At 41.5% G+C, this 25,534-nt stretch overlaps 1 protein-coding gene across 1 annotated transcript in view; it reads left to right on the forward strand.

Annotated features, from left to right (window-relative positions):
- T265_09012 (hypothetical protein) overlaps positions 1 to 25,534 on the forward strand; it is a gene marked incomplete at both ends in the record, with an annotated part of 137,165 nt that overhangs the window by 10,113 nt on the left and 101,518 nt on the right. Inside the window, 5 exons of the mRNA XM_009174973.1 lie at positions 3,697 to 3,866; positions 5,681 to 5,852; positions 19,079 to 19,326; positions 19,431 to 19,942; positions 22,832 to 23,155. Coding sequence (XP_009173237.1) covers positions 3,697 to 3,866; positions 5,681 to 5,852; positions 19,079 to 19,326; positions 19,431 to 19,942; positions 22,832 to 23,155 — 1,426 coding nt within the window. The remainder of the gene's footprint in view (positions 1 to 3,696; positions 3,867 to 5,680; positions 5,853 to 19,078; positions 19,327 to 19,430; positions 19,943 to 22,831; positions 23,156 to 25,534) is intronic.

Here is a 25,534-nt window from a genome sequence, read left to right on the forward strand (position 1 = left end):
GTCTGTAAAAGTCACATGTGCATTGCTAGATGGTACATACTTAACTTTGAATTTCTAGAAAGAGCTTTCGTGAAGGCCACAAACCATACTCAATCACAAGGGTGGTCTTTTACATTCAGATACGGCAATAAAATGTCAACAACTAAATACGAATACGGATATTTTAAGAGTTTTCTCTTCTCAAAAAACATTCTCTGATGAGGCAGAAATCAGCCTGCAAACCAATAGAACGTCTCAATACAATTTATAAGTATTATGTACCTGGAATTATTTTTACGGATTGTGCATCACAAACAGACGGCGAATCTGCACAGAAATTTTATTCAGAAGCTTGTTTGAGGCGTCTATTACAAAACTGTGAAGTGCTCAGTGGACTTTATCATATAAACTTATTGTAAATGAACGCCTTTCAAAATTTCGTCAAGTTGACCTGTGAATGAACGCTAAGAAACTCATCTCAAGACATGTATCCGCCTGCCGAGCCAGAATTCTAAACGGTCGCGAAAAGCATAGTGACTGCTCTGGTTTCATCCACGTATGAATTAGTCGACACCTAGCGCCTTAGATAAATCAGATCACTACTTTTCGTCTTGTTACAAAAATAAATTTTCTACCATATTTCCCCTGTGCATCCAAGCTGGCTGACACTCAGTTCGCACGCATTTCGCACATGATTAAACTTTGCTGATTTTTCTACGCCTGTGTAGAGTACAATCTACCAGAACAGGTATGCTTTGTTTTTGTGAACTTTGATAAAAATAAATCAGCTTCAGCTACAACACAATAAATCACATTAAAAAATCTGGTTTGTATTCATCGTACTGATAGTTTTCCTCCTTCGTAACAGACTGTCCATCCTGCTGTAAAATGCGGGATGCAACCTACGCAAGGTTGCATTTGGGTGCACCATCCATCCACAGATGAATCAAAGGTTCTTTTTCCACTTAACTTCTGACAAGTCAACATAAAACTCTGTCCCCATAGTTTTCAAGTGCATCTATACGTACGTTCAAGGGCAGTTCCAAAGTTTCAATATGATTGGTGTTATTGCTTACAGTAAACCCCCCAGAATGCCATACGGGTTGGTTGATTATTTTTGCACGTAGCTAGATGTGCCGCTGAAAGTTCGAACGAAAAGTTCCAAGCCCGATAAAAAAAGGAATAAACAACTGTTTCTACCTATATAATTATTTACAATGTTAATTGCCACAAAATATCAAGGTGCTTACTATTCTCCTCATCTCTTTACTTGGCAGTTTGCAACTATCAAAAAAAAGTTCGTTGTCATCAGAATTTCCTATGGACTTTCACGGAAGAGATTCTGGTGAAACTTGTAGCATGAATTAAACATAGAAAAACTGTTTGCCACCAATGACAGGTTATAAGGCCTCATAGTATAATGCCGAAGTAAGAATGCCAAAACCTCATTACGCAAAGGCGACTTTTGAGCTTATGACAAGTATGATGTAAAGAGGCTATTTTGAAGGTCCGATTTAAGAATAAATTTCCAGAAACTGATCATATTTGAGTCTAACATTGTTGAGCAATACTTTTCTAAACATCCCGCGCAAGACTTAATTCCTTGCTATTCAACAATTGTCAGACTTATCACGAACTATTTTCAGCAGTGTATTATAGTCCTTTTTATTTTGTTCGTATATTTATTTTGACAAATAACCTATTATCAAATGAAACTCCTTAAAACACATTATTAGTTGCTGCTGTAAAAAAATTTTAAAGAATGGGAGGCTTAGAAGTGTAAATTGTCAAGTTCAATATTAAGTCAGATTGCAGTTTGCACTTTACACCAACTTTACACAACTTTACGTCCGACCTGGAGACATTATACTGAAGGTGCACCACTCGTCTAGCCTCACCCCGTTTTTTTCACGTGATACCCGGACGACCATCTTGATGTGGTTAATTGGAATGGCAGCAGGGTACAAACTACGTGGTACAAAAGCTTCTAATTAGAAAAGATTCAAATGTGATAGATAAGTTTGCACAAACCCATCCCGGAATCAGCCAGGCCCTTCGGATGGCATTAAATTGGAATTTTTTTGTTGAATTAAGCAAACGAATTATTTCGACAAATATACTCGTTTGCATACCAATTTGGTTTTGACGGCTAACTTGCTGAGAACCTAAATGAATTTCTCGTTTATAGTGTTCTTAAGCAATCAAATGTGCTGCGTTAAATCGCCTCATGTTTCAGTTTCGATATATCGTGATAGGTTGCGTGGACGTAATACACTACTCATAAAGCTGCTGAAAACTCCTCAACAGCCCTCGACCGGTTTTGTCCTCCCTGGTGTTCATCAGGTAGGTGCAGTTCCCAAGTTTCCGGGAGGAACTTGGACGGATTTTGACAAATACGTTCATTTACATATCAACATGTTTTTGACGGGAGACTTAGAACATCATAAAGGAGAGATTCAGCTTGTTTCCAGATGAGTCCCGTGTCAAGACCAAATTGATATGCGAATAAGTGTATTTATACAAACAAAGTATTCCTTTAGGTCCATGATAGATGAGCTAACATGATTCCCTAATTTAAAAGGCATGGGTCAGCAGGCAGTTTGCAATTCGCAGCGGAATCCCGAGGTATCTACCACTGGGCCATCCTGGCCCAATGTCAGCATGCGTTTCAGTAGGATAAGCGGTTTGTGACAGGAATACTGTCAAATTCACGTTACGGAATTACGTTCTGACCACTTTTACACCGGATCATAATTTGTGCTGGTCAAATTTATCACGAAAAATATTTTTTTCCGTTATTCAATACGTGTGAGCGAGGATTTGCCAGCAATGCGAAAAAACTCAAACATCGTCTCTTAGCTCTCGCCATACAAAGCTAAGTCATCGCATCATTTAACCCATTTAATAATTAAGTGTGAAAATAACTTGGAGATCCCAAACGATGATCAAATCTGCATATCACAGCGGTCAGAAGCTGAGAATTGAGTACTTTCATCGTGCCGTGAATTAAACAGAAGTACATTAGTAGGTTGTACTGTTCGGACAGAAAAAGAGTGGTCGATATCTCTTGAAAAGGAATATCAGTGGTCAGAAGCTGAGAAGTGAATATTTTCATCGTGCCGTAAATTAAACAGAAGTACACTAGTCGGTTGTACTGTTCGAACAGAACAATCAATAAAAAGTCAAATCTGCCCTAAAAGAGTGGTCGATATCTCCTGAAAAGGATTGAGTAAAAGACTGGAATATCAATTTTGATGAATGGTAGCTCTTCTCAATCTTGGAGCAAATCGCTGCCTGTAAAGATATATATATACTTAAACATCTACCAGTTTTTTCGTATTATCTGATACACATTTGTTCACCTTTACTCACTTGGTGTGCGAGTTGCCGATGGCAGTTCACATTCAGTGTTTGTACGAGATCTTTGCCAAACAGTCAATTCCGTTGTTAACAAGACAGTGTCTGTGTAAACTGGTAACTATTGAAAACGTCATTCTTTGTAGCATTGCAAAGCAAACCGTCCGGACGGATCGTACGGACTTAAAATTGTAAATATATTTGGAAATACCACACGGTACCCAGTAACAAAATAGCCCATAGTTTTGTCTGACTTCATCGCAAAACCACGCATTCCGGACAACGTTTCCCACTAAACGATTGTGAAAGTTGTGATATCCCAAATTAGTTGTTCCATTCCATTTGCGTTTAACTTTTCAGGTAATGAAAAATGGTCTGCTTGCTCTGGACGGCGACGCATTAAAAAGCTTATCAACGAACTATCCAGAACAAACGGCGTCATCCGGGCAACGTTTACACGACCTGAATGAACGATTCCTGAGCACATTCAGCTCCGTGAATGATGGCCCTTCTGGCATGGTAACTGTTAGGTAGGTAATAAAGGATTCAGAACTCATGGACAATACTTGTATTTCACCGCTTATATTGGGCCCATAACACAGAGGATTATGTTTGAATTGCTACAAACTTCTGTTTTATTCTTCGAAGCAGTTTAAAATAGATAGATATTGCACCGTCCCTCCGATATATTTAGACGATTCCAGGCCCTTTTTACCCTCAGAAATGAATGACGGAGAACATAAGTTACGATAAACAGGAATGATAATGGGGAAGCATTTTAGGTTAGCTGCAATTCAGTAAACGTTCACCTCAGTTAGATCACGTTCTTTGTGACTGCGTTTATTTTTGTCGCATGAATTTGCTGGTACTGATCCTCAGGATTTAAAGCAGTATTGGGCATTTTCCATTATCGGGTACAATAGTGCCCAACTATTGCTGAGCGGATCGAAATTTCTGGGAATTTGACAAGTTTCAAAACAAAGCTGGACGTTTATTTCTTGCGAACATGTTTGCATTAAAATATTCCTATCTTTCACAGTGCTTGACTAACTTTTACGCAAGCATACCTAGCTGCGCTGTAGCACCGTGCCAGAAAAATCACCGATAATGCTGAAACGGCGTTGGGTTGTCCCAACGTTAGTACTTTCGATGAGAATCCCGTCCTGCTATGGCGAAAAGCTGAGGAACGCTGTGCGAATTATCCAACGTTATATGGAATCGTTAGTGGTACGCACCTTATGAAACACTAGCAAGTTTCGAAACCCCTACCTCGCTACCAGTTGTCGGAGGCTAAATTGTTCGACCACAGGCAGCTTATCACTTGCGTAGTTAACACACCTTTGAACAAGACCGACACTCATTCTTCATTTATTGAGTTTACACTGCGTAATCACTGGTTGACTGGCCGCTTGACTGATGGCTCCACAGGTGAAAGTTTCATTTGTGTAAATTCCTCTCCTCCTGAGCCACTAACAGTGCGTTTGTAGCTTAAGGTGCTGAAATTTTAGTGAGGTTTCCTCCCCGCAATTAAAACTAGTTGACACTAAAAATCTGAGGAAAAGCTGTTTCAAAATACTCCGACGAAATCACAAAATGGTGCGACGATAGTTTTACCATAAACTTACCTACGTAAGATCTACAGAGTTCTGAGTACGTTTTCGAGAACGGAAAAAATGGTTTTGCAGGGCTTTCTGGACTACCATTACTTGACCTTCTGCTGATGAAAGAAATGATATTAAATTATGCGTTTACCACAGTGACCGGCATATACTGATCAGACAAAGTCTTTTAGTGCAAACTGAAAAAATACAGCAAGATGAGCAAAAATCTATTCGTTAGCACTTTATTAAGAGTGTAGTTGGATCGCTTGTATCGAGTGCTTGTTATCTCCTTCGGGTGTACAAGTTTTAAACTACCTAGCTGTCATTTTGGAAAGCTTATTGTAAGCCCTCATTTTTGGGCTCCATTTAAAGGTTTCACTTGATGGTGAAAGACTTTTTTGAGTGCATAAATGGTTCAAAATGACATACAAATTTTGCGAGTTATTCACTCATTTTTCTATATTTAAATAGGCACTAACAATACCAGTTAACATTGTGGTCTTTGAGTGCCCAGGTGACGTTCTTGTGTGTGGGAGAGTTGGATAAAACGGTTTCAGGGTGCCAACAGAGTTGGAATTGATCGGTTGCGACAGCCTCCTGAGTAACCTGGTTTTGTTTCCTTATTGACATGAAATACCTGAAACTCGCATGGCTACCAATCCCCACTGAATGGCCACCCATTTTGCCGCGCCACCTTCTTGAATTGTAATGCTGAAATCTGCGACATTTCTCTCCATTTCCAGAGAGGTCCAGGTCACCAAGCCTGACAATCTAGGGTGTGTCAATGCGATACAACTTGCACGCGTTCATCGGCTAATATCGGTTGGCCATCCCGACGAGAATCACTTCACGGCAAACTCACTTGTGGCGATTTTCTGGGAAAATATGACCAATAGCATCTACGGTGACTCGAAGGTTAGTTTACGTTAACCAACACCATTTGTTCTATGGAGTTTTGTCACGTCGTGTTTGGATGTAGGCCAATGGTAAATCAACAAATGCATTAAAAACATGCTTGTTCCATACATAGTTGGTTGAATTTTAACCGTTATAATATAATTTGATACTGTAAACTGGTTAATCAAAGTTGCTTTGCTAGTGCTTGATAATAAATGACTTTTGGGGTTTGGTGATATCATCCACCTGGCTTTCATTACCGCAGTTCTGAAAACAGAAGAACTCGTGCAACAAATTTATCGCAATATTAAGTTCAGTTTGTCCACACTTGGTGAGAAACTTTACCTTATAATGGTGCGATTGAAAACCTCAGCAGCCCACTTAGTTATGCTGTTGCAAGCTCCACCTGCTAGGTCGGTCCGTAAATGATGATTTGTGAAACAAACTTTCTTTGCCATCCAGGTTGAGAGTTGGAACATCTACACTGAACTGCTTTTTAAAATCTAAAATAACCTGGCATCTTTGAGCCAACCACCACAGTCTTCTAATCATGCTTTTGAGCAAACGATTCCAGTTACATTCGGAAGCTGTGACATTATATTATATTTTATATGTATTATATATTATATCATCATATATAAGACCATGAAATGCACTAGCAAACCTGTCTTCATGTCTCGTAGAAATCTGCTGAATCACTTTATTCGCTGCAGGATGGCTTACAGCGTGCTATCATTTGACGTAGATTTTCCTCAAATTTACTTGATAGGCTTGGGGAGGCTTTGCAGTAAAAACGCTCTCTGGACAATTAAAAAACCAATCCGTCATTATGTGTGATTTACCTCCTTGGAGAACATTGGCAGTTACTGAAGAGAACTAATTACGGTTACACAAAATGCTGGTACTTCTGCTTCTGGTGTTACCATTGAGTGAACAGAAGTAGCTACTGGGGTGGTTGAAGGAAACGTCATTTCTTGATGTATTAAACTATGTGCCGCCGTGCAGAGAGCAAACTGTAGTTTCGTCACCTCCAGAGTCGATTACAGTACAGTGGAAAGGGGTGGTGCAGATGGATGTGTTATATGGTGTTTAGATGAGTACGTTTAACAGGATCAGAAGACTCTCCATTAGTGAGACAACCAAATAACAATGCGGAAACGCAATATTCGATAAGCGCTGGCATTCAGATCAATAGGTGATATATTTTCAGCAACAATTTAGTTGCCTCTGTGACAAGTATCTGTGTCACTCATTTGATCCAATGAAATTAATCCTTTTAGACTTTTCACCAGTTCGTGAATGGTTTACAGGCAACCTGATCATTTAGCTTCCCTTTGAATTATTCAAAGTCGTTTGTAAATCCCTCTGATCTTCCTTGTATTAGTCGTTGTGAATGAAAAGAAGAACGAAACATAAAGTAAAGTACTGATAGCCCCACAACCATCACAACAGGATTACTAGCTTCCCTAAAAGCGTGAGACAAAATTTGAGTGTAATATACGTTATTTTGATCAACTAGCGGGAACATTGATCATGCGCCAAATGGTTAGGCAGTGTCATGTGTACCACCGACCAACAATGACCTCCTTGGCTTGAAAGAGGTTTCTGAGAGTGCAGATTGCATAACAAATGAGAAGATACCCGGGTAAAATAAAACACACTGGTAATTTGGCGGTCTGGTAGGTGCTTTGTATTTCAGCAATTTTGTTCGTGCGAGCCATCTAAGAGATTCACCCGAATGTTCTACGATCATCAAAGCCGACTCCTACCGCCATGTCACTGTTCTCACTTATACAGTGATGAAACGCACATACCGAGAGGTCGGAGAATCTAGAAAACAAAATTGTATCTAAGAGAACGTTAGGACACTTGAATCACGCAAACGACAGCACTTCGTACTACCAAAAACAACAGTCCGTACAACATAATATAGATATGTAGAAAGTGGGTCCTCTTCCTGAAATTCGTTTTACACCTTCGTATTCCAAAGCCTCACTCCAAGATTATCAGGAAGGTCAGATTCCTGAAAGTGACCTCAGAACGCCCGAAACATACTGCTCCACCAAAATCTCAACAGGAAAGCCGGCAAGCATCCAGACCAGTCAATCATTCGATCAATTCAGCGAAAGCCGATGAGTGTTCATGCACGCCATAGAAGCACGACCGAATTTGATCAGCGTTCAGGCAATTTCATAGAGCACGATCGATGTTGATGGGTTTTCACTAACGCCCAATAGCCAGCCTGGATCAATGTCATATAGTCCCCTTTAACTAGCGTGGGGACGTTGTAACTCTTGCACTCGTTTGTTCGGAATATGGCTGTTGTGTTCCCTCCTGTGAGACTTTTTTCCGACAACTAGGCACTGGAGCACGTCAACAGCAGATACCACAGATTGGCGAATCAGCAGATATAACAAAGATGTTTTACCCGCTGAGCAAGTTTGAAACTTCACGCTGAAGCTACTGTAGCTATTGGACTTACTGACTTTATCAACCTTTTTTTGACGTACAGGATGAACTAATTACACCAGTTAGCAAAACTCAACTGACATTTGCCAAATAGTTGCACAAGCTGAAGAGTCAAGGAAGCAGTGAAACTGAAAACCGTCTTCATAGCTTCGGAGTTTCTCCTGGCGATCTGACGACACTGAATCATTCATAAACCTTGATGATCACTTACCTCTTAGCGCGGCAGGATTTAGCTGGCCGCAGTGTGTATCAACGAAGTGTTCCGTGAGTTAGTACTCGATGAAGAAGCAAACTCGGCGTAATAACAAATGTGACTCTCGGGCTATGATGTTTAGGACACACACTAAGAATGCGAAAGGGCCGTCTTGCAAAACAAATCATGGTTTGCAATCAAAATCCCATGTGACAAATCTTCGGAACAAACGGATTATGCTGTGGTTGTGTGAAGTAAAAGCGGTCACATTAATTTCGGATGCCGTGGAATTTTTACTACCTTCCTAGTGTAAGGTCATGTGATCCTGCTCCCAAGTGGTTTGACTTCTATCAGCGAATGGTATTTAATCCAACCAAGTAAGGTTCATACTGCCACCTTCTAATCGGGCTGCATGACGAAGGCTTTCCTGTCTGTGTGTGCTGGATTCTTGCTGATTGAATTCGCTAGGTGACGTTTGGGCAACCCTACTGATGGTGTTCAACATTGGCAGGGGGTCCACCAAGGTCAATATCCGTTTTCTTCCAGAACGAGGACACCTTTCCAGGTTATCTTTCCTTTCGCCAGTTCCTCTATTCTTCTTTTATTTTCAACTCCGTAACCACACATTATTTCCTCTTGGTTGTATGACAGCTAGGCAAAGATTTTAGTGTTGTAGTGATGATGATGATGTTTCGATTAATTTACAGTGCTGATCAAAGTTTCTTTGATGATATGCCTTGCGGCATAGCATGCAGGAAGTATTTATAATAGATTTTACTCCGTCGAAATTGATTACGTTAATTTTTCTCCCATTGATTGCAGCTTAACAACATCTCCATATTCAGGGCGTTGAAGCAGAAAAACATATAATATTGATGGTCTGTACCACGTGGTGAAAGATTTTCCCACGATCGCGTAAACATTAGGGACCGGTGTGCTTTTGGTCGGAATTTCAATGCCACGAAAATGGGGTGCAGCTACAATTTGATTCGGCATTTCTAAAAAACGAGGAATACTGATGGCAAAGAAACTAAACAGCTTCCATCGATTACCGTGAAAAACATCCATATGAATTGTACAGCATGCCTGGCTATTTTGATAACGACACCAACACCTAGGAACATAAAAGGTGCATAACGGTGGACACAACGGCAAACATCATTACTGTTCATTTATGGTGCGAATGGTTCATGCCGGTGCAGTTTCATTTTCTCCGACTGAACGTGAGGAAATAAAAGCGATTTTGTGTCTGGTGAAATCCAGTGGATCTAAAAATATCACACTGATTGTTGCAGCCTTTCTGTTGTAGGTAGATGATACCTGATGCGATCATACGGGTAGATGTAAGCTGAGTGTTGTCTTCATCACATTCGTCTTAATATGAGACAACTGTATCGAATTCGGTTGGAGGTTGTTTTATAAATTTGCCTGCAATTAGGTTAGCGTGTCTAATGTGGATTGGTTTGCTTACGAATCTGTTCTTTCAAACGTAACTCGTGTTTTGTTACATTTCACCATATTCTGAACCCAACCGAAGCCAATATAAGCGTGTTTGGGCGCTTTGCTTCGAGGGTATCCACGAAGCAGTATCACTCTTCTCACTATGCACCCTTCGGTTGTACGCAAACGAAGGATGGTGAAATAGTTAGTAAAAAAAATGCAGTTTCGGAAGTCTTAAAATGCGATGTCCACTAAAATTCCAAGCTATCAGGTTAAAAAAAGCCAGATTTTTAATAAAGTACTTTTTGAGCAGACACATTATAACTACGGATCACCCGTTATTCCCATTCGGCTGACTTGAAATAGCTTCCTGTTAGTGAAGACACCCAAGACCGGAGAACACTGTACAACTGTTTCATCAACGGCAGCGAACATCTCACGGATCTCCATGGACAAGTGAACCCGGCTGTTAGTTGTTAACTAAATCGTTCAGCTACGAGCCGCGGAATGATGCCTTCCTCGATGGAAGGTTCATTTGTCGGGTACATTACTCCCCATTCCTCAGGAACTACCCATGATTATTAGTAAGAATGAAATCAGCAACAAATTTGAGGCTCAGTATACTTGGTACCCAGCTTTTAGGGTGCATTTATTTTTTGAACCATGCGGACTCTCCACAGAAGTTTGTTTGGTTTGTAAAGCTAACTAAAATTCCATCTGCATAATGTATGAATAACCAGCTTCTGGATTGACGGATATCACGCCACACAAAATACAAAGACCGAATGATGGATTCTGAAGCGCCATGCCTATTTTGCTGAATGAGTAATTTACAACTCCGCAGCCATACGTTCTTGCATTTCAGTGCAAAAAAAATTTCAAGTTCTCGTCACTTATCTTAAGAATGAATCTACATGCTTTATAGATATCTTGATTAATTGGACTGGCTCAAATTTAGAAGCCACAATACTGGCATGATATTGACGTTGGAAATCTTACACATGCAGAGGTTAGCCAACCAAACTTTGAAGTCACATGAAAACGGGCACATTTCGAAGTAGCATAAGCTGTTATTTGGGCTAATACTCAACCACAGCAATTGCGTTTTTATCATGACTGTGCATTGTTATTCAACAAAAATGAGTTGAGACGAGAGAAACTAACACTGAGAGAATGAATGTGTACGAAAATGAACTGCAACCCATTGGTGGCTGCACAGATGTGTAAAATGGCTTTGGAGACAAGTTAATTTGGGTTTGATCCGGAAGATTTTGGACTCAAATTTCCATGAGGATTTTGCCTTATGCCTTATTCTCAATAATGCTCGGCAACACTGTTTCACACTTCCAACCTTGTATAAAGCGACCTGCAAACGTCTCATTTGCAAAACACGAAATATTTTTCGGGAGAATGAAGGTTAAACTTGACTGAAAAGTGCTTGTGTGGATCAAGTTCTTGTGTTTATAGGTAGCATAATCTTTCAATCATTTCGCAGTTCATGTTTTATTGAATCCCTAATGTTTTTACTCGCTTTGGCCTCGTACCGAAATGTTAAAATGCACAGCCACCTGTAGATACTTATGTTTTGTAGCATCATGTTGATTCCGCACACCTGCCTGCATCATTATCTTATCGATCGGAGAAAGAGGTAAGAATAAACGTCAAATACCAGATCTCGATAAACATTTAACATGTTCCGATGAGGAGAAATGATCCAGAAATCTTGAAACGGACCTTGTCAATTGTCTTCGTTCGTAGTTTAGCCGAAGTAGGTCGTTAGGTGCACTAAGGCTCTTTCCTTTAGAAGTTACGCTGAAGAAACCGCCCGTGCTTCTGCTTTTATCTTAATGGATCCCTTGGATGAGGATTTTGCAGGTAAAACAGTAAGGTAAAACCAACCTGAAAGGGATATCCTGGATCAGTTCTGTGTTGGCTGTAGAATGTTGCTGCTGTAACTCCAGATAATAAAACCGAATAAAAAAGAGGTAATATATTTCCAAATGAGTTACCAAATACAGCAGCAAGGGTTATAAAATATTACTCGGTACGATGATGAACTGTAGCTAGTCTGTTCACGATAAGCACAAAACTGAATCATGCAAGCGTGTAGAAGATGTTCGTACAATCTGCCAGCATAATGAAGCAAAGTCCATTACCTCAAGCAAACTACTATTAACTATAATTGGCCTGTGGTACAACAGTGGAGCGTGAATGTATAGCCGGCCTACTTTCACCTAATGTTCAACAAACCGTTTTAAGCCTCTCTAGCGAGAAAACCAAACGAAGTTCACTGCTTACCAGGAAACATTCAAAAATGAACCCATTTACGATAAATCCACATTATTTTTATTAGCTTTAGGGTCGGGCAGCATTCTTGCTGTAAATTGGATATAGGTAGGTGGGGGTAGATGGCTACGTATTGAAGGTGGTGGGTGTATGGATCCAAGAGCGACAGTGGACCTGAGGAAGGCAGGCCATACATTTCAGGCAGTGGCTTGGATACATGTACGTTATTGAGTGCACAACTGGGTCATGATAATGTCTCTGACCATTGATAGCTCACGTCTCGGAGTCCCTAACCAAAGAGGTGTCAGTGACCAGCGCAGCTGAGTTTGTTGGTAGTTGTATTCATACCTCGATGCTAACTCACAGACTGGCCGTTCCTGACTCATTTACACCGTTCGCGCGGCTGTGCAAAAAAGCTATTCGGCAAGGCCGATCGACTGGCATGCGGAGCACGTGACTAAGGTAGCGTTGCCAGCATAGTTTGATCAGTTCATCTATCATTAGACCTATTTTAGAGGGTCTCCTTGGCCGCACAGTACTCCTAGCTGCAAAAGCTTTGCGATCGTTATAAACGATTTTGCCGCAAATTGTTCCATTTTGTTGCGTATGTGCTCAAACCAAAAATCATCCTAATCTACGTTCACATTTATGCAGCATACCAAATTTCATTTTCCACTGAAGCAACCATACCCATAGCGGAAAAAATGTCTGGTAGAATACTTTCCCAGAAACGCCGAGACATCGGGAGGCCTAGATAAACCTCAACAGTTTGAACTCGTACTTTAAATTCGATTGAATGTCTGTTTTAGTCCATTAGGGACACATCGTAGCTTTCGGAAATTCGATTCCATTGTGCGAATACTGAACACCCTATTTTAACATTACTGATCCGGTGTTTTTATTTCACCCCAACGACATTGACGGTCAATCATTGAGGTTTTCCAACATTCTCAAACAGTGAGTATCGTGCTATATACCTGCTGCGTAACGTAATCCATACAAAGATGTAGAGGACACAGTTACGGTATTGGTAGAAGCAAACAGCTATATGACAAAAGACTAACACAGCCACTGTCACTCAGATGATATGTATTCAGCCAAGTGGAACACCAATGTGAATGTTTCAATACCCCGACGGCAGAGCATCTTGAGTAGCCTGATGAAGTCAAGGAATAGCAGCCGATCAGAACACGGTATCTTGACTGGACTCTTGTGACTTTGTTTCATGAATTTCGCTCAATATTTTGATCCGTTGAACCATCGTCGGCCATTTTAGCTGTAAAGAAAAGTGTTGAATGATGCCCAGTTGAGGCAATGAATTAGAGTGAACCGTATTCAGCATAGCTGGTGGTTCACAGCGAGTAAGTGAGTGAATTGATACGTTCAACTTTTGCAAATAAGTGAGAAAATTTAGGTGCATCCGCGTAATGACTTCCCTGGACAATATAAGAATAAGTCCCAATTTTTGTACAACATATCTGCACATCCCCATAAAACTCTTACCGTCTGCAACAAAGAATGGCCTGCTGTGTTCTCTGAAGTAGTACCCATCACAGGGATCCAATGTGACGTTAGGCTGATCGCATCCACGGAGCCAAACAATGAAGTAGTAACTGAGACAACTTTTGCTTTCGCATAGTAACCCCTTTCCTATTTCCATTTGAACTCATAGATGCCCTACACAAATGAAAAAATATATAGACGCTCGAGTAAGAAGATTGGTTAGGCGCACTTTATCAATGAGACTTCTAAAAAGACGTCTGATTTCAAGCCTTTTTTCGTAAGTCCTGCTAAAGAAAGGCGTGAATCTCATTACAGATTACAGCATCACTGTTCGTTAAACAAAACCCAGCTCGAGAAATACACTCATTTGCAAATCAGTTTGGCTTTCACGAGATACTCGACATTCAGATGTAGAATATCATAAACGAGAGATTCAGTTGAGTCCCTCGTGGAAACCAGATTGATTTGTACATGAGTGTATTTCTCGAAATCAGTCCAAGTTGGGTTCCAGTAGAACATAAGGGTGACGGAAACTGGGGGACTTCGTCTACCTGATGAGCCCCAAGAAAGGCGAAATCGGTCGTGGGCTGTCGACGAGTTTTCAGCAACCTTGTGAGTAGTTTCATCTATGAAAACGCAGCTCCATGTAAAACGACTGGTTAGCATATACCTCCTTATAATCAGTCAAACTAATTTGGTGCACAGGAAGACTTTACAGCTGAATCTCTCAGTTGAATTTAATTTCATCTGCCGGTTCTTATTATGTAATTTGGATGGAATAAAAGGTCTGTTGGTTTAGATCTCCGGCGCAACAAGCAATCCTTAGCACGATGCGAATTCATATAGGCTCTGATCTCTGCCAAAACCAGAGGCTATGTTAGAGTGATCAAATGCTAGCCGCCTATCCTAAAGATAAGACAGAACCTCATGCGCACGCCTTCGTCATTCATGGTCACTTTGACAGTTGTTTGTACAGTTTCGCTTTCTACGCTCAATCCCACACCATAAAACCGGTGACAGTTGTATGTCTAGGGTTGGGGCTTGTCATGGAGGGCATCCTGCTGACATGCTGTCTTTTATTTGGTCAATAATTTGATTCTGTTGTGTTCGGGACACACTGGAATGGGAACTATCCATGTTGCTTCGTCCTTGCTGACAACGGCATGTACACACTGACGTTGCAAGGCAAGAGTTTTTTGTGCAAAATGTACTGAATATGAAGGTGACGCTCGATAGCGGATGACGCACGGGCTGCTCTTCTAGTGGATGGATTGTTTTCACATGGTTGGAATTATTGTCTATTATCCCGATTTTCGGCTTGTGGTCTTATTGTCTATACCCCGATTTTCGGCTTGTGGTCTGTTTGTTAGAGGTCTTCAATTTGGAACGGTGAGTAATGAGGCTTACTTCATCCTGCATATGGGAGGCACGGACATCTCGCAAGCGCGGGAGCTGTTATATTTACTTAGTTGTAGCGGAATAACCGGATAACACAAGCACGTATAGGATTTGGCAAGGGGACTGTGAATAAATTGTAAATTGTAAATAAATAAATAATAAATAAATAACAACAAATAAATTCGTAAATAAATTTGTCAAAACTGTTTTATTTTCTTCCCACTGTGGCCTGAACAACCCGTATAAACTTACTCCTCACATGCCCGCTAGGTTCACCTCAACACATCTGACAATACCGAATTCAGTTTGACACTTGTTTATTACTATGAATTCTGTGGTGCGGGGATTACCGTAGACTTCCTTTACAGGACTCTCAGAGGTTCAAGTGATCAATCCCCGTCTCACCCAAATTTGGGCAGCAGTACTTAGTTGCTGATACTAAAATGGTCATTTTATTTTGTAATGCACTACTCATAAGGCTGCTGAAAACTCCTTGACAGCCCACGACCGGTTTCGCCCTTTTTGGGGTTCATCAGCTAGGTGCAGCCCACGAGTTTCCATCAACCTCCTGTTCTACTTGAAACCAAATTGCACAAAATTAGCGAAATACGCTCATTTGCAAACAGATTAGGTCTGTCGAAAGACTCACCTAGAACCCAGCTGAATCTGTTGTTTGTGATGTTTCCAGGCATCTGAATGTGCTGCACCAGGCCGCCTCATGTTTCAGTTGCTACGATATTCGAGATATCGCGATACATATATGTTTTGTAATGCACTACTCATAAAGTTGCTGAAAACTCCTCGACAGTTGCCTGGAAACATCAAAACCGAGAGATTCAGTTGGGTTCCAGGTGAGTCTTTCAAAAGGTGAGTCTTAAAACAAATTAGTTTGCAAATGAGTGTATATTCACCAATGGTCATCTTATATTTCAACTGTAATTCTCATCCGGTAAGTGAAGTTGGTCCATGCTGAGACGCAGTGAGCAACTATTTTATCCGTAATAAATATGAACTTCGGGGTATATCTCACAAAGCCTTTAGGAAAATTCAAAACCATGGCATTTTGGTGCAGTTTTCAGAATACCCATCTGAGGAATATGTGGAAGGAATATTTCTAACGTTATTGCTCATTCAAAGTAAAGCAAATTTCGGCGAATACATCCAGTTTGTGGCATATTCTTCCTCTCCCAAGTTACCATGGTGGTTTGGCTGATGGCTACTGCACAAGAGGTGTTTTGTTCCATTAGCAATAATCAAAATGCTGTGCCGCAGCGAGCCTTTTGTGTGTAGAAGTTTCTAGCAAGTGGACATGGAAAAGGCACGGCACATCCCTCACCGGGCTATCCATTATTGAGTGAATCGGCTGTCAAAACAAAGTCTAAGCGATGTAGCGGTATGAGGTGATGTATACCAAGGGAGACACATTCTCAATATTTTACGAGAACCTCATTATTTTCAGTAAAATCTGCACATTATACTGGTCTCAAATCCATTAATCTGGATAGGTTTCTTTGAGGTCCTACGGTAGATGTTGTTCCGTTGACAAATGACCTATAATTCATCTCGGATCCAACAGCATAGTTTTAAACATCGGCCACCGGGATGGAGTACTAAAAATGTATATTGCAGATTCGTTGAAAACCCACGAATAGGTGCTTTCTTCATGACGTAACCAAAAGACGTTCTGTTAGTTCACAGGGATAAAAGCACACCAGGAACAACAGAGTAGCGGAAAATAGATAAAGAGTCGCTCCACCAAGATTGAGACATATCTTACTGCGTCAAAAGTTTGCAGTCACTTTGAACAATACAACCGTTCCAGCGCTAACATTTTCGGTTGTTGAAACTTTCTTTCTCTACCGAAGCAAACGCTTTTGTCCTACATTTATCATATTGTGACTTCCATTACCCAAACATTCCCCCTGAAATATCCGGCGGTCTTAGTCATCTAATCCAAGGCCATAGCAGTTATATTTTAACCCACAACTCATGAGTTCCCTCGATAGTATTCGGTTTATACTTCAGTCAATCAAATATAACTTCCTCCAACCAAAATGGTACGACATTTAATGATCCACACAGACGGAACTTTGTCACGCTTGCCGGATGTTTTATTGCTTGATATTATGTTATTTTCTTTTAGATTACTCAGTTGAAATGAAAGTGTTATAAAAGCAGCATGTGTACTCCAAACTCTGTGCAGTTCCACCTTGTGAGTTGGAGCATTCATGTGAAAGCTGTCTAATTTGTTGAACATTTTAAAATGTATAATGGGGTGTATAAAATGGGGTTTTTTACACACGGTTCAAACTGAAAGGCCCGTGTTTAGTCTCTCATCCATCCGAACAGCCGCTAATATGCATACATAAACTGTGCCAAACCGAGGTCCGAGCCACTTGTTTATAACACTTACTAACCTATGAATGTCAACAGAATGAGATACCACACAGATTTGCTGCGAATTGTTATGTCTAAAAGTCATGAGGCTAACTGGATATCAACGAATTTTGCAGCTGTTCGAATATTTTTCCTACACTCGTTATGCCAAAACACCTTGGTCGATAACACACTGTCCTGTCGGTACAGGCTGATAAGCCTTCATCTATAGAGCTAAGGTAGCGGCCAAAATTTATGGATCGCCAACAAATGGCGCCAGTTAAGCTGGGATCTGGCGCCCAAGATATTCGAGAGTGCCCGGTAGCTTGCAAACCTGATTGGTTTACTGGCTAGGGTCATCCAGCTGATTACCATGGACTATGCACTTCCCACGTTCGACAGTACGGAAGGGAGGCGGACTGACCGCAGTCTGAATTTGGGCGAAAAAAAGTATGAACCAGATGTTTTGTCCATTCTTTCACTCCATTTTTTCAGTGAAATCTTCCGTCATGTTCCGTTTAGTACAAATGGATTTTTGAGGTTTCACAGACCGAACACAATTGATTCTGTGTCCTTCACTTCACAGGTAGCGCAGGTGGCATACGAGGTCAATCCACTTGTTGAAAATCTGGGTCGCTTTACCTGTTGAATGAATGCGCACCTGAATTTATTTCTTCCAATATAGAGTAGCCAGAATCGGTACGATAGGTCACTCCCGATACGTTCATATTCAACATGGTTCAAGCAAAACCTCTTTCAGACTATGGTTATTTGGCGATTGTATGAAATCTGACTAGTTACGTAATACGAAGTCTAGGAGGATCATGTGCGAACTTAGCTAAGAGTGTTTGTATGCGTCCAGTAAAAGTTGGACTGTTTGCAGGCAAAAAAAACTCCGGCTTTATTCTTACCCCACATGCTTTTTCGAGAAACGGTATCACAGGAGAAATGCAGTGTAATGGTAGAAGAATGAAAGAAGTGATTTATCTTCAGCCAAACGTGGCTGAGAAGATGTCGTTTCTTTTGGGGGTCCACACTTTATTTACTTCCTTATCGCCCTCTACTTTTATGGACAGTGTGTACACAATGGTTATGCATACTTCACCGTGACTGCAGAACCAAGGGATGAGGCCAGAAATCGCACATATTCAACTAGACGTGTAGTCCGTAAAACATTATGAGGCTGCCGCTAGAACGTTTGATTTATTGTGTCTTGTTAGCCATCGATTATTAGCGCCTTGAAATAAAAAATGCGGGCTTAGATTGAATTTAATTTTATTCACCATCCATAAAACACATTCCAGTTTGTGGCTTCTGTTAGGATACTCTAGTGAATGCGGGCATCTCTACAATGTCGTAGTGAAGCTCCTCCCTTAAAGTCAGTTGGATGTAACCGGCACAAACCTAAAATAACTGAGAACGTACCGATTGCTTCATATCTACGTTTTAGTGACATTTGTTAGCCCTAGAGTTCACTTCGACTTATTTTGAATTTATAAGGACTTGTGACAGCTTAAGAGGTCTAATAATATTCTATTTACTCGAAACGGAACCACTTGTGAGTCTGTTTACATTGTAGATGGTCTATTTAGTTGATCTATTCATCTTCGTCTCTTGCTCTTCACAGTCCAACTCCTACACACTACTCATCCTCACTGATGGCTCAAAATCATACGCCGTGCTCCAGTACATTTCAGTCGAGTGGCCTGAAAAAGACATCACAGTCTCTAGCGCAAAACCACCGGAAGCAGGTATTTTTATGAAACATCCCAATGGCTTCCAGCTTCCACGGAGTGGTCAGTCAGTAGAAGTGTTCAAGTGGACTAAGTGAGTTTCTGCACTATTTTGAACTGTTTTGAGTTGTCCTCGTTTGTCAATGCCAGGAGGGAGTTGAAGTTGCAAAAACGGGCTGTATGTTGTCCCTTTTGCAGTGAAACCAATGTTGCAGTGCCCGGTGAATGGATATTCCCACTCCACGATACACAAACAGACACCGATGCAGCTCTTCATCATTTTCCGAGTATCGCCTCAGAATTCACAAAGCAGCTGAAGAAAAACTGTCATATAGGTGTCGATGGTACAGGAGTTTCAAAGAACGCAGCGGTAATGAGTGATGGAACCGAGCACTTAAATGATCAGCCCAAGTCGGCAGAATCTGAAGTACTTACAGAAGTGACACCCTCATGGGATACTGATAGGTTTCCAGACGGAATAGATGACTATTATGATTACGACGGACTGGAAGACGATTGGCCACCAAGTACCGATTCGATGTGGCCAGTTGACGTTAATGACCGGACAGGCAACAATACTGAAGCAGACGTGGCAGAAGTCCTTCCGGAATTCGGGCTGACTGTTCCCATTATGCCAGAAGTCGTCGAGGAAACCGAAATTCCCATGGGTGTCTACGACGGAGATGGAGACCGGATGAACACAGAGGAACGTAAGTATTTCGGGATGACCTGTTCTTATCGGAATTTAACTACCAAGGCATTTAAACACTACAGTCCAGTAGGTGCTCATCCATAGGTTAGTTTATTCACTGCAATGCAGCTATCCTTACTTCAAATGTTTCTTTATCCTGTCTAGCTCCAGCTCTTGATTTAACTTGTCAGTCATCCACTGCGACGTTAGACTGACAGTTTTTCACGGTAAACTCGCATCTGCAATTCCACCTCTAGAAATAGATACTAGTCTGTGACCAGAATCTACCTGATGAACTCTATTAAAGGCGGCTGTAGTCCACAATGTTCAAGTCTTGTGCATTGTTACGCTGTAATTAATGTTGTTTCCCACCGGCCGCATAGCAGGACGATATCTTTCGGCGTCATAATGCCTCGCCAAGTTTCCAGATCCTCCGCAAATAAGATCTAGCTAAAGGGGATAAAACTATCCAAACCTTTTGCGTAGAAATTCGGCTGAAATATGGAGCATTGAGAGACATCATCATGGATTCTCTCTGTGTGAAGTCGCTCATCAGGGACAGAAGATCACGCGGTGTTTCATCAGAGTTCTAGGTCACACCTTAGTCCTACAACAACACGAATACCGGCACACACAGACGGCCCACAACGACTGACGTCTAAGATCTAAAGTAATGGTCAACTCGGTCGGCTAAGCCGCTTTGTAGCGATATCCATTCTTTACCATAAAACTGGTATCTTCAAGGTTGCCTGTTGTCACTTTTTCGACTTCCTAATCGATGACCGGTGACCGGTGAACGGTGACCGGTTCGATGACTTCTACTCCTGGCGTGAAACGTTTTTCCAAGGTTCAGATTCCATCGAGGTAAAATAACATTAACTAGTTCACATAATGTCGCCATAAAAGTTAGTATGTGTCCCACTCTTGCAAGTACAAGCTACTATTTCAAGACTGAGCGGGTGTCTCCTTACCAAAACTAGTCATGTCATCTGACCCAATAGAAATGGTAGACAGATTTTTGTCTGGGTATTTAATTCAAGTCGGGTAGCAATAGCGCTGACGAAACAAACGCCAGAATCGCTAAGGCTCGCTCTGGCTACGTTCAACTTAGGTACCTCTAGGTTCACACCAGCCCTTTGGTGAAAGCCAGGATCTTCTCTCTTCTCCTTATCGCACAATCTGGCAGGTCTACCTCAGTCCTCACATTAAAAGAACAACATCGCAGTGTGTCCAGAGTTGCTTTACGGTTATGGAACCTGGTCACCGTAGGTTGACAGCAAAAGGCTGTTCGATTTTGTTTTAGACATTGTCTTGGCCTTTGAATCATTTGAATCATCGTATTTGCAGTACTCAAGTGCAACCAGTGGTGTTTGACTACGAATTCACTGGTCATCCAGCTGCTGTGTGCAATCGACTACATAAATTAAGCCAGGTCCACCGCGTGCGCCCTAGTCAACGTGACCGACTGCCCTGGCATATTCTGTTTTCTCAGGCAGGTTCAGACAAGAATATGGCTCTAAGTAGAGAGCAATGACCCGTGGACGGAACAAGGAAAACATAACACAAAGTATCCCTTGCGCTTGTGCATGTTGAATGCAAGGTTGAGACGTTCAAGACCTATTAACTAAATGGTTGTAATACTCGGTGCTGTGAAGGTTGTAGTATACTGTGAAGATTGTGCGTAAGCTTCTCTCTACTTCTCAATTATTTACTGTTTCTGTTTGCCACACCGCATCCTGTACCCTACACTACCGAGATTTTTTTGGCTCAAATCCAACATCCATTCGGTCAACATATTGGTGGAATGGACGGGATGTCCTTCAAGCACGCAAATGGAATCTGTTTGGGTTGCTTACTTTCTTTCAGTGCAGGATGTTGAAGTACATGCGTTTGATAGAAGTGAACTTTCCTTCAATACGTAACAATTCTTTAAGCAAAGATCTTACCTAGCTATTGCTACAAAAGCTTCCAGTGTGTAAATCAAGTCGGTTGACGAGCGAACCCCTAAAAAGTTCAAGGGGCACTAACAGCTTGCTACGACCAAGAAAGCATCGAAGTGCCTTGGCGCGCCATCCACTGATCTAGGTAGTTTTCCCCACGGTTTACCTATTTGACAGATGATCAAGCAAAATATCCCGTCATCTTATTTACAGAAAAGCAAAAGAAGCTTGGTAGATTTTCGTGAAAGCATTGGAGGAATTTGAGAATAGTGGAGTTTTCTTCATATGATAGAGACTGCGCAAACTTGCTGTAGAACAACACTGTTCACCAAATGAAATAAAACCTCACTTATTTATAAGTTTTCGAGGCGATCACCTTGCAATTTGTCACCACAGCTATCCACGAAAGAATATGCTATTGACAAACACAACGTCCAGATAAAATTTGTCCTTTTCCGCTCTCATCGCTGCGCAGATTAGGAAGGGCACACTCATGCAGCGTTACTAGGTGCTTCTTGGGACTTCATGGACTGTACTGAATTGTTCGCTTAAGATAGCGCATTCTTTTTGCAAGCGCAAAAGAACGGGTGCTCAGATCAGTTGAAATTTTATGCATCCCATCGGCGGCTTGATACACCTGTTGCCTCAGAAATCAAGACGCAAAATAACGGTGTTTTTTAGCCTTTTATTGATTCCTTGGCTGTGGTGTCTAGGTGCTCCTGTGTCGTAATTGCTGGTGCGATATTCAACATGTTTGGATAATGTTTTCTTCAGATAAATATATGTGGCTTTATAAACCCCTAAAACAAAACAATTTTATTTACTGCTTACCACGCGCGGCTGACTAGGTATATCTGAAGATTCACTCATCAACGTCGGACCTCAGCTTGCCCTATGTGTATCTGCCCTGTATACGATGCGAAAGCGTGTGTGTGTTTTGAAAGTATACACATTACTCTTTTCCACAGCGGGAATCGTGCCCAAAACTTTCATTCCTCAAGATGCTGAACTTGGCTTTGTGACCCAAGGGTCCATGGAATCTCCATCAGAAGCATCTTCGGCTTGGGAGATGAGGACTGATCGATTGCCAGAGCCACGTCCTTTTGAGACACCAACGGAACCGTATGTTATGGCCAGATCGATAGAACCTCGTGTTTCATATGATGAACGATGCGATGCTGCAGCAGAGTGCAAGGTCACCGATTCTGAATGTTTCCGGGTACAAGGACTGGCATGTTGCGTTTGCCGTGACGGATACTACGGCTCAGGAAATCATAAATGCTATTCCCAAGGTAAGTTACTTAGCCATAGTAAGTAAATTGTAATCGTTGATTCGTTTGTAAAGCAGTTCATGACTGTTCGAGTTTTATTCACGGTTATTTCCGTGCTGCTGAAGGCAAGCACACTCACTAAAAAGCCATTCGCAACCACCTGTAAGTTAGACATCTCTGTTGAGTCACATTTTTAGTCTTGTGAACCTTGATCAACATTACATGTGGAGCATTTAAAACCTTGGCCAACTATAAAAACCCTAGCCGACCGCATAATGCTGGTCTCTCCATAATTGTTCGAATTGGCCCTATTGGAATTCACTCATCGCTCTTCTGTAAAATATCTGAAAGCGACGAAATATGGACTTATTTCATCCAGTTATCGAACGAAAAAAGTGATTTTTCATTCGTTTTCTGCGTTGACTTCATTTAAAGTGAGGTATTTGTGCTCACTGTAGGCTATTAGGTATTCAGTAGTTTATTCCGAATTCCCGGTAAAAATAAATTCATTCCACCGATCCTGAACTCCATCCATTTGGGTATAGCTTTTTTCAGTAAAGAATCGCCATTTTTGTTTACCTAGACTAAACGATTTGGGAAAATTCGCAACCAAAATTTTCCAACACCAATTTCTCAACACCAATGTACCCGACCGGTGAAAAGCCTGATCCTTTTGTAATGCATCATTATGGGTCGTAAAACAAATGTTTGGTGAGCGATGATATTCATAAACAAACCCCAGAATTAATGGCTAATTGCTCCGTATGAGATTTTGTAAACAATGTCATATTGTCGCCAGTAACCTTCTTGCAAACCTAATATATCCAAACACGTTTACGCTCGTTCCTCAAACTGATATTACTTTAAAACGTTGACGAAACGTTGATGACATCCTTTTCCTCAGATTTCCATCAGTCGTACACTGCAGTTAGACACCTTATTGAACGTCCGCGAGGCTAGATTGGGATGACATTGATCAGTGATCAAAATGATACCCGGTTGAATTGTAGGGCATAGCCTGTGGAGTGCCACCCTCTAGGATCTACAGCAGCTTACTCGTGGAATCTTCTGCATTGAACACATCTTGTATGTGAAACAAACCTGCCATTACAGATTTTCCAAATTTTAAGATGCCACTTTTATCCCTTTCTGTCTCGTTCGGAACGATGATTACCACCAGAGCGCTCCTAAATATATAAAAATAAAAAATAAATCATTCTAAGCGTTTGCACCAATCCTATGCAGTACCAAGCAACGTGCAACGAATACATATGACTTGGATCGACTCGCCTGAAGTTCGAAGCGTCTAGCATCTTTAAATGAGAACGACCGGTAGTCAATCAAGGCAAATTAGCACGTGAATGGGCACAAACCACGAACGGAACAGCTGAAGTGCTCACATCTACATAGGAAATCGATAGAGTGACGTCTACTCCACATGATCGTTCAAATCTTACTTGGTCGGTGGGCGCTTTTAAAACGCGCTGATAAAACAAGGTAAAACAGTCAGTGGAGTGATGTCTCCCCTGCTAGACACGGTGACCATTCAATGCCATTCTTTAAAGTTTATGCAACTGATGGGACAGAGCTATTAATTTGCCCGGTTTTACTATCGTGCTTGTGGTTTTGTTGAAAACACGTAGCCTCTCAAAGTGAATGAGGCCTGCTGAAACATCCTTTTTGCATCTGAGATATGACGCCACATCACACACCATATGGTTGTAGGGTGTTAATGCTCTAATAGAACCCGGAAACTAGTTGTATGAACGAGAAAACGGGGAGCGCTAACAATGTCTGCTTGTTGAGTAAAATTGTTACAACAGGTATATATGCAAATAAGGGACTTATCGTTTTGCAGGTACAGGTTGATAAATCCTGTTGTAAGTCCGGATGCACGTTTCGTGTATTCTTCGCTGTGGTAGCAGCCACACGTATTCCCGAGTATCCGTGATTGAAGCGCCGTAAATCCTGAGCGGCTCTGCTCCGAGTTGGGCGACGTGCGAAGCTCTGTTGAGTTGTGTTGTGTTGCTGTGCTGTTGTCCTATGTATAGGGACGTTTGCGTGTGTGTGGGTGTCAGCACATGACTTGTTGCTAACTCATCGGACGGTTGACAGTCTATGTCAGATGAGTCACCCTTATGCGTCATGATTTGTACGTGTAGGGGAAGAAAGGCGAGTCTTGGGATCAAGGGCTTGATTGTGAGCTGTGTAGTCAAGTTAGTCCCGATTCTTAAGAAAAAGAGACATCTCGTGATCTAGCGAGTGTCGGTGACCTGTACAGTCATGTGTGTGGTGAAATGGTAGCTACAAGGGACAGTCCCATAAAGTTTCTGTTATCAAAGCGGTGAACGGATACCACTGGTTGCACGCAAATCAGCATATCTCAAAGGACGTAACATG

Source organism: Opisthorchis viverrini (assembly GCF_000715545.1).
Source record: "Opisthorchis viverrini unplaced genomic scaffold opera_v5_249, whole genome shotgun sequence".
NCBI classification, from domain to species: domain Eukaryota; kingdom Metazoa; phylum Platyhelminthes; class Trematoda; order Opisthorchiida; family Opisthorchiidae; genus Opisthorchis; species Opisthorchis viverrini.